We start from the raw sequence: 13,031 nt of genomic DNA on the forward strand, positions 1-13,031 counted from the left end.
GGCAGGTTTCAGTCAGAGGGAGGTGAGTGGCCCAGGGATATATGGATCTCTCAGAAGAGGTATCTAGGTTGGATAATGAAAGGGGCCCTTGAGATAACAGACAGAAGTGGAGCCTGGCTGAAACTGAGGCTTCATGAGGTTGGGGGAGCAGTTGGAGAAAAGACTGAAGAATAGGCACTGGGGCAGTTATAAGAGTACTGAAAGAGCTAGGAGGCATGTGATGATGACTCAGAACATCACTGAGAGTAGACAGAATGTGTTTGACAGACACTGAAGTGGCACAATTATTAGGAATTGGTGATCGGATAGATATCTTTGGGTAAATAGGAATAGGGAATACAAGCATGATATCCCTGTTTTTGAACATGGGCAACCAGGAAAATGGTGATAACATCTCTGAAACAGAGAAGTCAGGAGGGAAAGTGTTTGCGGATGTAGTGTGGTGGTCAGAAGTGGAGAGATGAATTTGACTAGCCATATTGTTGAGCCTTTCCTTGAACGTGGAGACTGCCGTCAATTTCCTTAGCATTACCCACTGAACCTAGAAATGAGCTCTGCATACAATGGGTGCTAAATGAATGTTATTGGTGAAGAAAGGAGTAGAAGCTAGGAGAGCTGAAAACCTTCCCAGTTTGCCTGGGACATCTCCATGGATGTACTTCTAATTGGTAGGAATTGGTAGGTAAAATGATGCCTAGAGGTTTCCATAAGTCTGAGTGGAAAGGAGATGAGAATCCAGAGGACCCTCTGAATTTAATGTCTGACAGGAGGACCAGAGTTTGCCATCCCAGGTGTCTATTATTTGGTTGGTCTTAATCTCCTCTTTTGCTTCAGCTTCCTTTTGAACTCTGATGACCAAGGCCTAGGTATTGCTCCAATTCTCTCATTTCATAGTTGCTGGAAGAATTCAGCCAGATAATGCTACAAGCTAGTTAACCACTTTGCATTGACTACTTCAACCCTACAACTAGGCAACCTAAGGTTTCTAGGAGCAGATAAAACCCCTATGCAATCTGTCACTGTTTAGTTTTAATTGCCAATGTAATTCTACCAAGTTAATGAATAGCTGGGTTGGAGTGGGGGAAGGGAAGAGACACAGAATGAATGAAGAGCAACTGTCATTTATGGGCAGATTCTGTTTTGCTTCTTAGCAAGACATTGGGTACATGGTGAACCATTGAGGGTACAGTTGTCATCATCACTGTCATCATCAAAGTACTCTTACAAAGTGCCTAGTTTCAGGGGTTCTGAGCTAGGCCTACACAGAGAACTACACAGCTCTGGAATTTCACTTTTAGACCATGCATGGTCTAAGACCAGATACTGATGTGAACATGTGCAAGATGGATTTAAATCCTCAATACAGTTTATTTACACATTATATGTCTCCACCTCTTCTATAGGTTCCTGATTATTTCTGGACCACCTCTTCTATAGGTTCCTGATTATTTCTGGAGTGAAATTTATAAAGCAGATATATCCTGTATGCTCAATGATATTATCAGCTCTTTGAAGGCAAAGAACCCAACCTTACAATTCTGTCTACAGACTTGCTGTACAGAACATGTATATATGCTCAGTATGGATTCATAAATCAACCAGACCTGATGGGTAGACAGAGTACCTTTCAAACCATTAATATTCAACTCCCTTTGAACCTGTTTCTTCCATAAAATGGAGAGAATAATTGTATCACAGACATCACAGGGCTGTTGTGAGGATAGAAAGCCAATGCATATAAATTGATTAGCACACAATTTAGTATTGTCTGCTCAACTGTTAGCTATTAATTTAACAATACGAATTTCTACCTCCCGTAGGAGACTGTGGAAAAGGGGTAGCAGCTTTTCACATAAATCTGGGTATGCAATCCAGCCTACGCCGGTGTACTTGTCAGTTGCCTATGCATTGAGATTTGAGAGAAAAAAGAAAAAGATTCACCCTCTCAGATATCTTCTTTACTCTTCTGCCGTCACTCTTGAACAGGATGCTTTGTTGGGGGCGCGCGTGTGAGTTACTGACTGGGAGCCAAGGCTATGACTTAAGTTGCCGTATCAGGCACTTTTTCAGTCTTAATTCAGCAAACATTTGTAGCTAAGCCAGGTGTCGTCCAGGAGCTAGGAGTCCTGGAACAGACCAGGCTCGCACCCTTGCCCAATTTTTCGGAGGAACGTACGAAAGGACCAGAGAAAAACCCTCTGATTAAAGAGCGAGCACCGCCGAACAAGGAAAGCCGCTTCTGGCTCTAGTGCTCAGGCGCTACGCCCCCGGCGCGCCAGCGTACTTCCGGCGCGGCGCAAGCCCTGCGGCAACCAATGGGCGCGCGGCGCCGGGACCGCGCCCGCCTCTTGCGGCTTCTCCGGGAAGTTGCTTGCTAGGTTCTGAGCCCGCACCCGCGGAGATGAAGTAAGGCCTCAACTGTCCTCTGAGACAGGTCGGGGGAACTGGTGCCCGGGGGCAGCCCACCGGGGCTGAGGTGGTAGAGCATCTGCGGGGCTGACGGGCGGGAGAGGCGGGGAGTCTAGAAAATTAGTCTCTCGGTTTTGTTCTGTTTTACCTCAGGCCGGGGCGCTTTTACTTGTCCGCTTTTCCTTCCGGTTTAGCCCTTTAACTAAAGTGAAGCTGATTAATGAGCTGAATGAGCGTGAGGTCCGACTGGGGGTGGCGGAGAAGGTGTCTTGGCACAACGAGTACAAGGACAGCGCTTGGATCTTCCTGGGTGAGGCCCACGTTTTCCTCTCGTAGGGCTCCTCCTCTCCTGCCCTGCTTCCTAACATTTCAGCGTTCCCGCCTTTCACTCCTCCCGACATTCACCACCCACATTTATTCCCTTCCGCTGTCTCTCTGTAAATACGTTTTCCTTGTCTGTTTTCTCCCCATTTCTAGTTTGCTCTCTCTGCCAAGTCAGTGCTTATAATAGGTACTGCCGGCCGTTCACTGTGCTGAGAATCGTGCCACTTGGTTTCTCAGAGACCGTTACTATCATCCCCCTGTCCCTCCCCATCTACACAACTAAAGAAACAGGTGCAGAGAAGTTAATGACTTCAGGTCACATAGCTTAGGAAGTGGAACAGCCAGAACTATGGCACTCTAGAACTCATGGTCTTAGCCCCTATCTCATATTACTGCCAACTCCCTCCCCTCCTCATTCTCCCTCCCTCAGAGTTTATTTCCTCATCTAATTATCTCCTGCCTTCTATCCGTGGCCGTATCACCATCTCTATATTCACTTTGTGTCATATATGGTAATTTGACAATTTATTCAAAGAGATTATTGCACCAGACATTGTGTTAAGCATTTTATTTTCATTTATTTAACTATTATAACAATTCTGTGAAGTTAGAACTGTAATATCCCCATTCTATTGATGAGGAAGGAAACATTTGCAGGGAAATTTATTTCCTATGAAATGCTTAACAACTGACTTTATAATCCTTAGTCTTTGTGAGGTGGGGTTAATATTTGCATATTTAAACTGATTTTAGACCTTAGCTGAGAATTTGCAGATAGAGAGCACATGAGTTCAAGATATGTTTTTGGAAGCCAAGTTTTGTGCTGAAAACTATCTGCTTTGTCCAGAAGATTTTGGGTGTGAGGGGGCTTAGTTTGGTTAGGGGTGACCCCAGCTTTTCACTCAAAGTTAATCACTCCTTTTTCTGTATTACTGCTGCATTTTCTGTGTGTGTCTGTCATTACATTAGACTAGGTTCTTTGAGGGAAGGCCCTGTTGCTTATTCTGATTTGCATCCCAGTGCCTGGCCTAGTGCATGCATGGTACATAGTAGACACTTGGTAAGTGTTTGCTGAACTGAAATGTGTTTTTCTTTTTGAGGGGGACTTCCTTATGAACTGACTGAAGGGGACATCATTTGTGTGTTCTCACAGTAAGTCACCTTTTTTTCTTCTTTTTAGTAAGTCACTTTTTTATTTCTTACCTTCTGGGTCATCAGAGTAGTTTGCTTCCATAATGCATTTTATGGCATCATAAAAGCCCATTTATTTTAACTCTAGACTGACTGGCCTCCCTGCATGGGGAGGCCTGAAGCTTCTGTTCTGGTCTAGATCAGTCCCAGGACATGGTTCTGGAACTCTCCAATGTGCCAAATCCAAGAAGTTGGTTGATATAGGAGCCTGTCTTGGAGATTCTGTTCTATTTTTATTGTCTTTTCACTGAAGCCTACACTGGAACAGGCTGGAACTCCTAGGAAGGTACTCTGTTGGCCCATCTCCTTGGCCTCTTATAAACTAGGGGTAACTCATGATCATGGGGCCATTCTGGGCCCACACCTGTGTGGCACTGTAGGATTAGGGCAAAGCACAGAGGAACTGGGAAAAAAGCAAAAGGTTTAGGCAGTAGTTTTTTTTGTTGTTGTTTGTTTCTAGTTGAGTGTAAGGTTAGTGAGCAGAGCCAGTCTCTTTAACTGGAGACTGAGAATCACTGGCTGATGAGGGATAAGAATGAATAGGAGAATCTTATATTCTTCATTTTGCTACAGGATGATAGCAGCAGCACTAGGTGGGAGAGAGTCTTGGCAGCTCACACTAGTAGTGGCAGCTGGTGGGAGAGGGGTTGAGTACAACCCCAAAGCTACACAGAGTAGTTAGGTGGCAGAAGGCCTTGGCAGCTCAGAGCAGCAGGGAGCCATGACCCCTGGACTGTGGAGTCCTCAGGCAGAGAACCATGATAAAAGAGCTTGGGCAAGCAGACAGTGGGCTGGCACACCCTGGCAGAGGCATTGCCATGGCAGGGAATGGTTGGACCATCCAGTGGGCAGAGGTCTCTGGCTGATTGGTTGGGCCATATATAGGACAGAAGGCCGTGGGAAAGAAATTGAGCAAGAAAAAGGCCATGGTAAAGGGCCCTGGCAGGGCCTAAGGCTGCTTTTTCCAACTCTTGGGTATTGGGAAGTTCACAGTAGGTACAGCCTATAACTTCCACGCCTTTGTGGTAGCTCTGCCTAGTCCAGTCTTCCACCTAGGAGCTGTTTTTGTCTTATTTGCATTGAGTGATGATCACTAGTGTGTGTGTTTATTCCAGTTCTTTGTTTTGGCTCTACACATTGTTCTCCATGAAGATTACCTGTGTCACTGATAACAGTGACTTTCAAAAAATATTTTGTTTTCTGATTATCAGAGTAATGTATAGTTGTTGTGGAACATTTGGGAAAAAGAAAAAAAGTATGAAGAATAAAATAAGAATGTACTTTAAGGAAAAATGTTAACATCTTTGTGTATTTATTGTCTTCTTTTCAATGTTGGGCATTATTTCCAATATTTTGCTGTTATGAATTATACTTCAGTGTACATTATGATATATACATCTTTGTATGCCTCCCTGATGGTTTCCTTCATGAAATTAATTTATAAACATTGTTAAATTACTCTCTGAAAAGATTGTATCAGTTTTCACTCTGACTAGAATGCTCATTTTCCTGAATCCTAATCAGTAATGGTTATTTTAAGAAAATATTGCCATATGACTTCTTTACTTTGCCTTTATTTCATCATCAGGGAGGTTGAACATCTTTTCATAGATTTATAGGCCCTTATTCTTTTTCTTTGTAAATTGTCTATTAAGATCATTTGCCTATTTTTTCCCAGTTAGTGTGTTCCTCATTTTCTTACTGATTTTACAAGAGCCCTTCATGTATTAAGGATATTAACTTATTGTTTTTAACACTTTATCATGTATTGTATTGCTGTGGACTTATTTTTTAAATTTGATGTGTTATACTACATTGCCATTATTATTATTTCTTGATGCTCAAACTGTCCCAGTTTGGTCTGTAGTTATCCTGTCAAGCCAGCTCCTGTATTCTTTTTTCTTTTACTTTTTATTTTGAAATGCTTGAAATAATTTCTGGGTTAAAACAGGAAAGTTATGAAATAGAATGAAGAATACCTATATCCCCTTTACTGGTCCCCAGATGTTAGCATTTTATGACATTTGCTTTATTATTTCTCTCCACCTATATGCATATTATTTTTTTTTCTGAACCATTTGGGGGTCAATTGCAGACATGATGCACATTTACACCTAAATTTTTCAGTGTGTATTTCCCAAAATACCGGGACATTTAACTTCAGGATAGTGATCAAATTCAGGAAATCAACACTGTTACACTGTTATCTAATCTATAGACTTTTATTTGACTTCCGGTTGTCCTGTTAATGTCTTTTGTAGCAAAAGGAAAAAAAATGGCTTTCTAGCCTTAATCTGTGATGTAAAAGAATGCCAGGGATGGCGGAGCCTGGTAGGCTGCAGTCCATGGAATCGCTGAGAGTCAGACACGACTGAGTGACTTCATTTCACTTTTCACTTTCATGCATTGGAGAAGGAAACAGCAACCCACTCCAATGTTTTTAGCTGGAGAATCCCAGGGACGGCGGAGCCTGGTTGGCTGCTGTCTATGAGGTCGCACAGAGTTGGACACGACTGAAGCAACTTAGCAGCACCAGTGGTCAAATTATCAGTCTTTTATTGCTTCTGGATTTGAGTCATATTTAGAAAGTATTTCTCCCTACCCATCCACGTTCTCTTCTAATACTTGTATGGTTTCAATTTTATGCATTGAAATCTCTGATCCATTTAGAGTTATTCTGATGTGTAGTGTGAGATATGGACCCAATTTCATATTTTTTCAAATGGCTATCTAGTTGTCCAAACGCATTTATTTAAAACTCCATATTTTCCCCCAGCAAATTGGAGTGTCACCCTTCTACAGAAGTATTAACCTGGGAGGTGATTTTGATATCTTTATAATGTTGAGTCATCTTATGCAAGAAAAAGAGGTGTCTTTATATTTATTGAAAACTGTGTCTTTCAGTAGTTTTTAAGAATTTTCTTTGCATAGACCCTGTACATTGCTTGTTGTTAAATTCATTTCTAAGTATTTTATCTTTTTGTTGTTGCTGTTGCAAATGGGGCTCCTCTTTCCTTATATCTTATGATTATTGTTTGTAAGAGGGTGGTTTATTTTTGTTGTCTTTATATCCTGTTATCCTACAGATTTGTTATATTGTTTGTTTTTATCATTGTTTATCATTGCTTCTCTTGGGTTTTCTATATATATCATCATATATAATCTTCATACAGAGATAGCTTTACTTTTTCATTTTTTAATTAATTTTTAACATTAGAGTATAGTTGATTTACAGTGTTGTATTAGTTTCTGCTGTGCAGCAAAATGAGTCAGTTATACATACACATATATTTACTCTTTTTTTAATCTGTTTTCTCCTGTCTAATTGCATGGGCCAATACCGACAACATTAAATAGTGTTAAATAGCCGAATACCATAGTTGAATCATTTCTAGTGTTTTCTTTTAAGTAAGATGCTAGATTTGGGGCTGAGGTATATGTATGTGATCATGTTATAACATTTCCATCAGTTACTATTGTATTTTTATGACTGTAGTTTTAAATTTATGAAGCTTTAACTTTTCTGGAATTAATTTTTATCTAATGAGTAAGGTAGAATTTTTTCTATTTTCTTTTTCATTAAATTATGTCTTTATTAACTTCTACCTACCTTCCTTAGATTTAGTCTCCCCAACTCCCCTGTGGCTTGTGTGATCTTAGTTCCCTGACCAGGGTTTGAACCTGGACTCTGGCAGTGAAAGCACCAAGTCCTCACCACTGTGACTGCCAAGGAATTCCCCTTTCCGTTTTTTTTTCCCTTTTTAACAATAAAATTCTTTAATGTCACAGATTTTCCTGAGTGTGGTTTTAGCCACATCCTGTAAGTTTTGGTGGGCTTCCCTAGTAGCTCACAATAAAGCATCTGCCTGCAATGCAGGAGACCTGGGTTCAATCCCTGGTTCAGGAAGATCCCCTGGAGAAGGAAATGGCAACCCACTCCAGTATTCTTGCATTGAGAATTCCATGGACAGAGGAGCCTGGCGGACTATAGCGCATGGGGTCGCAGAGTCAGACAAGACTGAGCAACTAACACACACAAACACTAAGTTTTGGTATATATTCCCATTTTTGTTTTCTAAATAGTCTACCATGATTTCTTTATTTTATTTCACTTTCTTTTTCATCCAGTAGTTAGCCTGGAGAATAGGTTTCAAGTTCTAGTTAGGGCATTTTTTGTTTTGAAATTATTGTTCCCAGCTGTTTCACATTATGATTGGAGAATATTGTCTGTGCTGTTTTTGGAGATGATTGAGGTTTACTTTGAGATCTAGTCTACAGTTTTAGTATGTGTTTCATGGATTCTTGAGAAGAAACTCCTTTTTGTACAATCGAATATATCTGTATATCTACTGCTGCTGCTGCTGCTGCTGCTAAGTCACTTCAGTCGTGTCCAACTCTGTGTGACCCCATGGATGGAAGCCCACCAGGCTCCCCCGGTCCCTGGGATTCTCCAGGCAAGAACACTGGAGTGGGTTGCCATTTCCTTCTCCAATGCATGAAAGTGAAAAGTGAAAGGAAAGTCGCTCAGTCGTGTCTGACTCTTCGAGACCCCATGGACTACAGCCTACCAGGCTCCTCCGTCCATGGGATTTTCCAGGCAAGAGTACTGGAATGGGGTGCCATTGCCTTCTCTGGTATATCTACTAGTCTGATGTTATTATTTTTAACAGTGTAATTGTTATATTATTAAGTATATGTTTATTTGTAGTTATATAATTTTATATTAATTCCTCTGACTTATTTTTCTCAATTTTATGTGTTGTGAACTCAAAGTGGTGTGTTAAAATCTCTAATAACTTTCACTCTTAGTTGCTCTTTGTATTTTTAATCAAAATTTTGGATGTGTTAATTTATGTATAAAATTTCATGACTTATGTATTAGGACCTTTTTCTGTGTAAAAGAGCCCTCTTATTCACATTAAAATTTTTTTTTTGGTTGGCCTTGAATTCATCTTTGATCTTAATACTACCACCCATTTTTTAAATTAGGTGTTCTTGATATATCTTTTTCTAACTTTTAATTTTTAACCTTTTTTTGTCATCTTGTTCTCAGTGTGTCTCCTATACAGATTATATTATTTGAATTTTGTTTTATCATCCAATCTGAAAGTTTTTACATTTTAAATCAATAGTATCTTACTCTTTTATAAATTAAATAGATATGGGGAGATTGTTAACATTAATCTGGTACAGGACAAGAAGACTGGGAAATCCAAAGGATTCTGTTTCCTCTGCTATGAAGACCAGAGGAGCACAGTTCTGGCTGTTGACAGTTTTAATGGGATCAAGGTGAGTATGCTTACTGAGCAGAATTTTTCCATTATGTAGGGTTTCAGTTTCATTTCCCAGTTGGTGACTATAGGCTCAAGGGCAGTACTGGTCAGCTGGGTTGCAGAGGTGTGGGGACATACTTACTGGGAAATGACCCCAGGAAATAATTCGTTGGCTCATGATCCTGTCAACATGCATTTCTTTTCCCCATCTCTTAGCAAGCTATGTCCTCAGGAGCATAGGTACCATGACCCCCCACTTCCCTTCATCTTGCAACCAACCAGGCATCTGTTTTTCACCTTTTCTTCCTCACATTCCACTCTCATTTCTTCTGTATTGAAGAGCAAGGAGACTAGCAAACACTGCTGTTTCATGTGGTCCTGTATCAGGGAATTTGGGGTTCTATCATGGTTTCGTGGCTGAGAACCTAGCCATCCATGTATGTCTCTCATATGTCTCCATTGACTTAGCAGTACTGGGCCCTGAAAATTCTCTAGTTAAAATCTGATGACAAAGTCTATGAAAGTAACTCATTCTGAAGGTTTCTGTCCTCTATTCTCTCTCCTCCACCCTTGTAGGTGAGACAGGGTGAGTGATCACATGAGAATGAGACATGAAAAGGGGATGGGGCAAGTCAGGGTTATCTATACTCCACATGTTCCCTGTGCTCATTTAGGAAAAGCACTGCCATTGAATGAGCATTGTCACAGGTTGGAGGCGCAACTCTTGACTTGGAGAATTTGTCACTGATTGCACCAGCAGTGAAAGGAAGTCACCATAAAAGGTGACTTTATTCCACCTTTTATGGTGGAATGGGATAGGTGAAAGTACTCAGGCTTAGGGGTAAGAGTAAAAACTTGCTCTTGAATGGAACAGTAAAAGCCAGACATTTCACATTTCTGATGGCATTGCCTATAGAATAAGTCTGTATCTGCCTGAATGTTTTTAAGTGAGGGTTTAATTTTTTGTTGTTCACCTGGAGAGTTGTGATTCACAGTGATAGTATCAGCATGAGTCAGTGGTTCCAGTATGGTGGGGGTGGAGCAAGGAGTGATACCGGGGTCCAGCCCTGGTTGGATCCAGGGTATCCTCAGGGTGACAGCGTGGTGAGAGAGATATATAGATATAGAGAGAGATAAAAAAAATGTTGCAGTTAAGAAAATAGAGGAGAGAAAGAGGCTGATATTCCTTGGTTTACGCAGAAAGCCAATAAAGCCCCAGACAAGAGACTTGCACTGTTCACGTAGGGCACAGGTGCCCTCTTGAATAGTGGAAGGTGCCCTGCCTTGGGCACCCTCTCGTGTGGGTCTTAGAAGCCCAGGCAGAGAAGTGAACTCAGAGGGCCCCTGTGCTCCAGGGAATTAGCCTGAAAGAGAAAGAAAGAATGACATGGGGAGGCCAAGCTTGTGCAAGACCCATAACTTTATTTTTAAAAGGAGATTATATACCCTAAGTTGTACATAATGGAAGATGCAAAGTCATTCAGGGGCAGCAGTCCTGACCCTTATCGATACCAGGCTTTCTTTCTGCATACCTTTTCGTATACAAAAGGTCTCAGGTGATTTACATTATGTTCCGGCCAGGAGGCCTGTTAACATTTTATGGCTCTTTTCCTTGATAAATGTTAATCAACCAGAAAACTCATTTTCCCTTGAAGTGTTTTTTCTTTAATCTGCATCACCCTCAAAGTACTAAATAAAGTTACATTCCTGTAGAACAAAGGTGCAGTGGGTTACAACAAAGAAAGTACTTAACTCAAAGATCTAATGTTGCTACTTGTTTTTTCTATATACCAACTATATTAATTAATGCACTCCTGGGTACACAACAAATAAAGGATATGAAAACTTGGCAGCAAGTATTGGTTCAACAATGAAATCCTTCACCAATACTATTCTAATAATTTTTAATTCCTTGAAAGGCTCTACATTCCTAGAATGTTTTAAGCTTCCTGTGAGGTTGGGAGGCTGTAAACAATCACATTCGTAGTTGTAAAAGTCTGGATAAACCTGTCAGGCAAGTTAGAAAGCTATCAGAGGAGTTTGAATTGAAACCCTCCAATTACACCTAGGAGACTTACTAACTAGAGCTCTAAGTTAATTTTCTTCAGAGAGAGGTGGTCAGGGACAGCCCCCTGTTGGTAACAGAGGAGTTGGTGAAAAATAGCAGGACAGGCAAATTCTGGTTTTGGGATAGATGCTTGAGCAGGTCCAGGGGGTCCCTCAAGTCCTGACTTGCCTTTGCCTGTCAGGCCTCTTCCTCATGACCTTTGTCATGGGTGGGATCTCCCGTGCTGACTCCCAGCAGAGTGAGGGCTTAAAAGAAAAGAAAGTAGTCCTTTCTAGATTCCTTACCCCCACCCAGCTATTGTTCTGCTTTGGCCTCATCCAGTTGTGTTGAGAAAGCAGCTGTAGCATTGAGCTGAATTTTAGGAATTCCCTTTAGCTTCCAGACTTTTTCACAGTGTGTTTCACTGTAAATTAATGTTACAGATGGAAGGCAATTCATGTTTGTGCATCTAAACTTTTGCAGTTTTCCATGCTGCTTATGCTTTGGGGCAGTACTTCCCAGGCTCTTTTCACTTCATGGCACACTTATAACATGGAGATATTTATATAGAACTCTAGGATAAACTGATGAGGCTCCCAGGATCTCCAGCTGCCCCAGGCTCTACCTGACTGCCCCCAGGATTGAGCGAATTTGTAGGGATGTGTGCTGTGACACATCAGTTGAGCAGGTCTGCTTTTGAGATTTTCTGAGAAACAGAATTAGCAAGAGAGTAATGGGAATGGTTCAAACCATGGATTTCTGCAGCTGGGTTCAAATAGAAGGCTGTGTTTTGTAGCAAATAGTTAGCTATCTGCTAAAGCATTGCCTGTCTGTCTTAGATCAAAGGAAGAACTATCTGAGTGGATCATGTATCTAACTATCGACTTCCTGAGGACTCAGAAGAAATGGATGAGGTGACCAGAGAGCTGCAGGGGAGGGGCTGTGGGCCTCATACTCCTCCACCAAGTTCATCTGAGGGCTCTGAAGATGACAAACCCACCAAAAAACACAAAAAAGGTAAATGGTTAAGGCCTATGAGAAGATTCTGGGTAGGCTTAATGTTTGCTCTTCTTAGCCTTCACTGAGAGTTGGTAGTCAGTTCTCGTGTGAAGAGGGCAGGTGTGGGGAACCTTACTTTAACTGGGAAAGAAGAAGTATCAGCAGAAGACTAACGCTGTGGGCTAAATTCTGGCCACCAAAATGCATATATTGAAGTCCTAACCCTCTGGTACCTAACAATGTGACTGTTTGGAGGTAGGGTCTTTAGAGAGAGAATTAAGAGCTGGAGTTGCCTTCTACAGCAACCTGACATATTAAGGGTGACAGACATCCAGCTTGGATTCTTGGAGGCACTTTTCTAGAAGTAGAGACTGTGAGTGTTTCATGCTGCTGCCAAGCACGCTTTCCTTTTGTATATCCTCCATCTTTGTCATCTTCTTTTTCTTACTGATTGTGCCCCTCTTTTCCTCCAGACAAGAAGGAAAAAAAGAAAAAAAAGAAGACTGGCTGGGAGGTACAGGCAAATCAGCCAGCCTCCTCTTCATTGCCCAGAAGCAAGATGATAAAGGAAAAGGATGACACTGGCTCTAAAAAGCACAGTGGCAAGCACTCAGAGAAGGCAGAGAAGGGTCAGAAGTCAGAGTCCAGGGAGGTGCGGAAGTCCCACCCCAGTTCCCCTGAGGTCAGGAAGACCTGCCGTGGTGGAACGGAGGACGAAGAGAGGGAGCCAAGAAAGGAGAAGTCCAGGCATGAACACAAGTCATCAAGCAGGAGGGAAGAGAGAGAAG

General features: G+C 41.6%; 1 protein-coding gene across 1 annotated transcript in view; it reads left to right on the top strand.

Annotated features, from left to right (window-relative positions):
• Nucleotides 1-2,331: 2,331 nt before the first annotated feature.
• Nucleotides 2,332-13,031, top strand: part of RBMX2 (RNA binding motif protein X-linked 2) — a 46,668-nt gene continuing 35,968 nt past the window's right edge. The window contains 5 exon segments of the mRNA XM_040265249.1: nucleotides 2,332-2,406; nucleotides 2,604-2,719; nucleotides 3,834-3,885; nucleotides 9,084-9,213; nucleotides 12,084-12,261. Of these exon segments, the coding sequence (XP_040121183.1) occupies nucleotides 2,402-2,406; nucleotides 2,604-2,719; nucleotides 3,834-3,885; nucleotides 9,084-9,213; nucleotides 12,084-12,261 (481 nt within the window). The 5' untranslated portion in view covers nucleotides 2,332-2,401.

Source organism: Oryx dammah, unplaced genomic scaffold (genome assembly GCF_014754425.2).
Source record: "Oryx dammah isolate SB20612 unplaced genomic scaffold, SCBI_Odam_1.1 HiC_scaffold_23, whole genome shotgun sequence".
Taxonomy (NCBI): Eukaryota; Metazoa; Chordata; class Mammalia; order Artiodactyla; family Bovidae; genus Oryx; species Oryx dammah.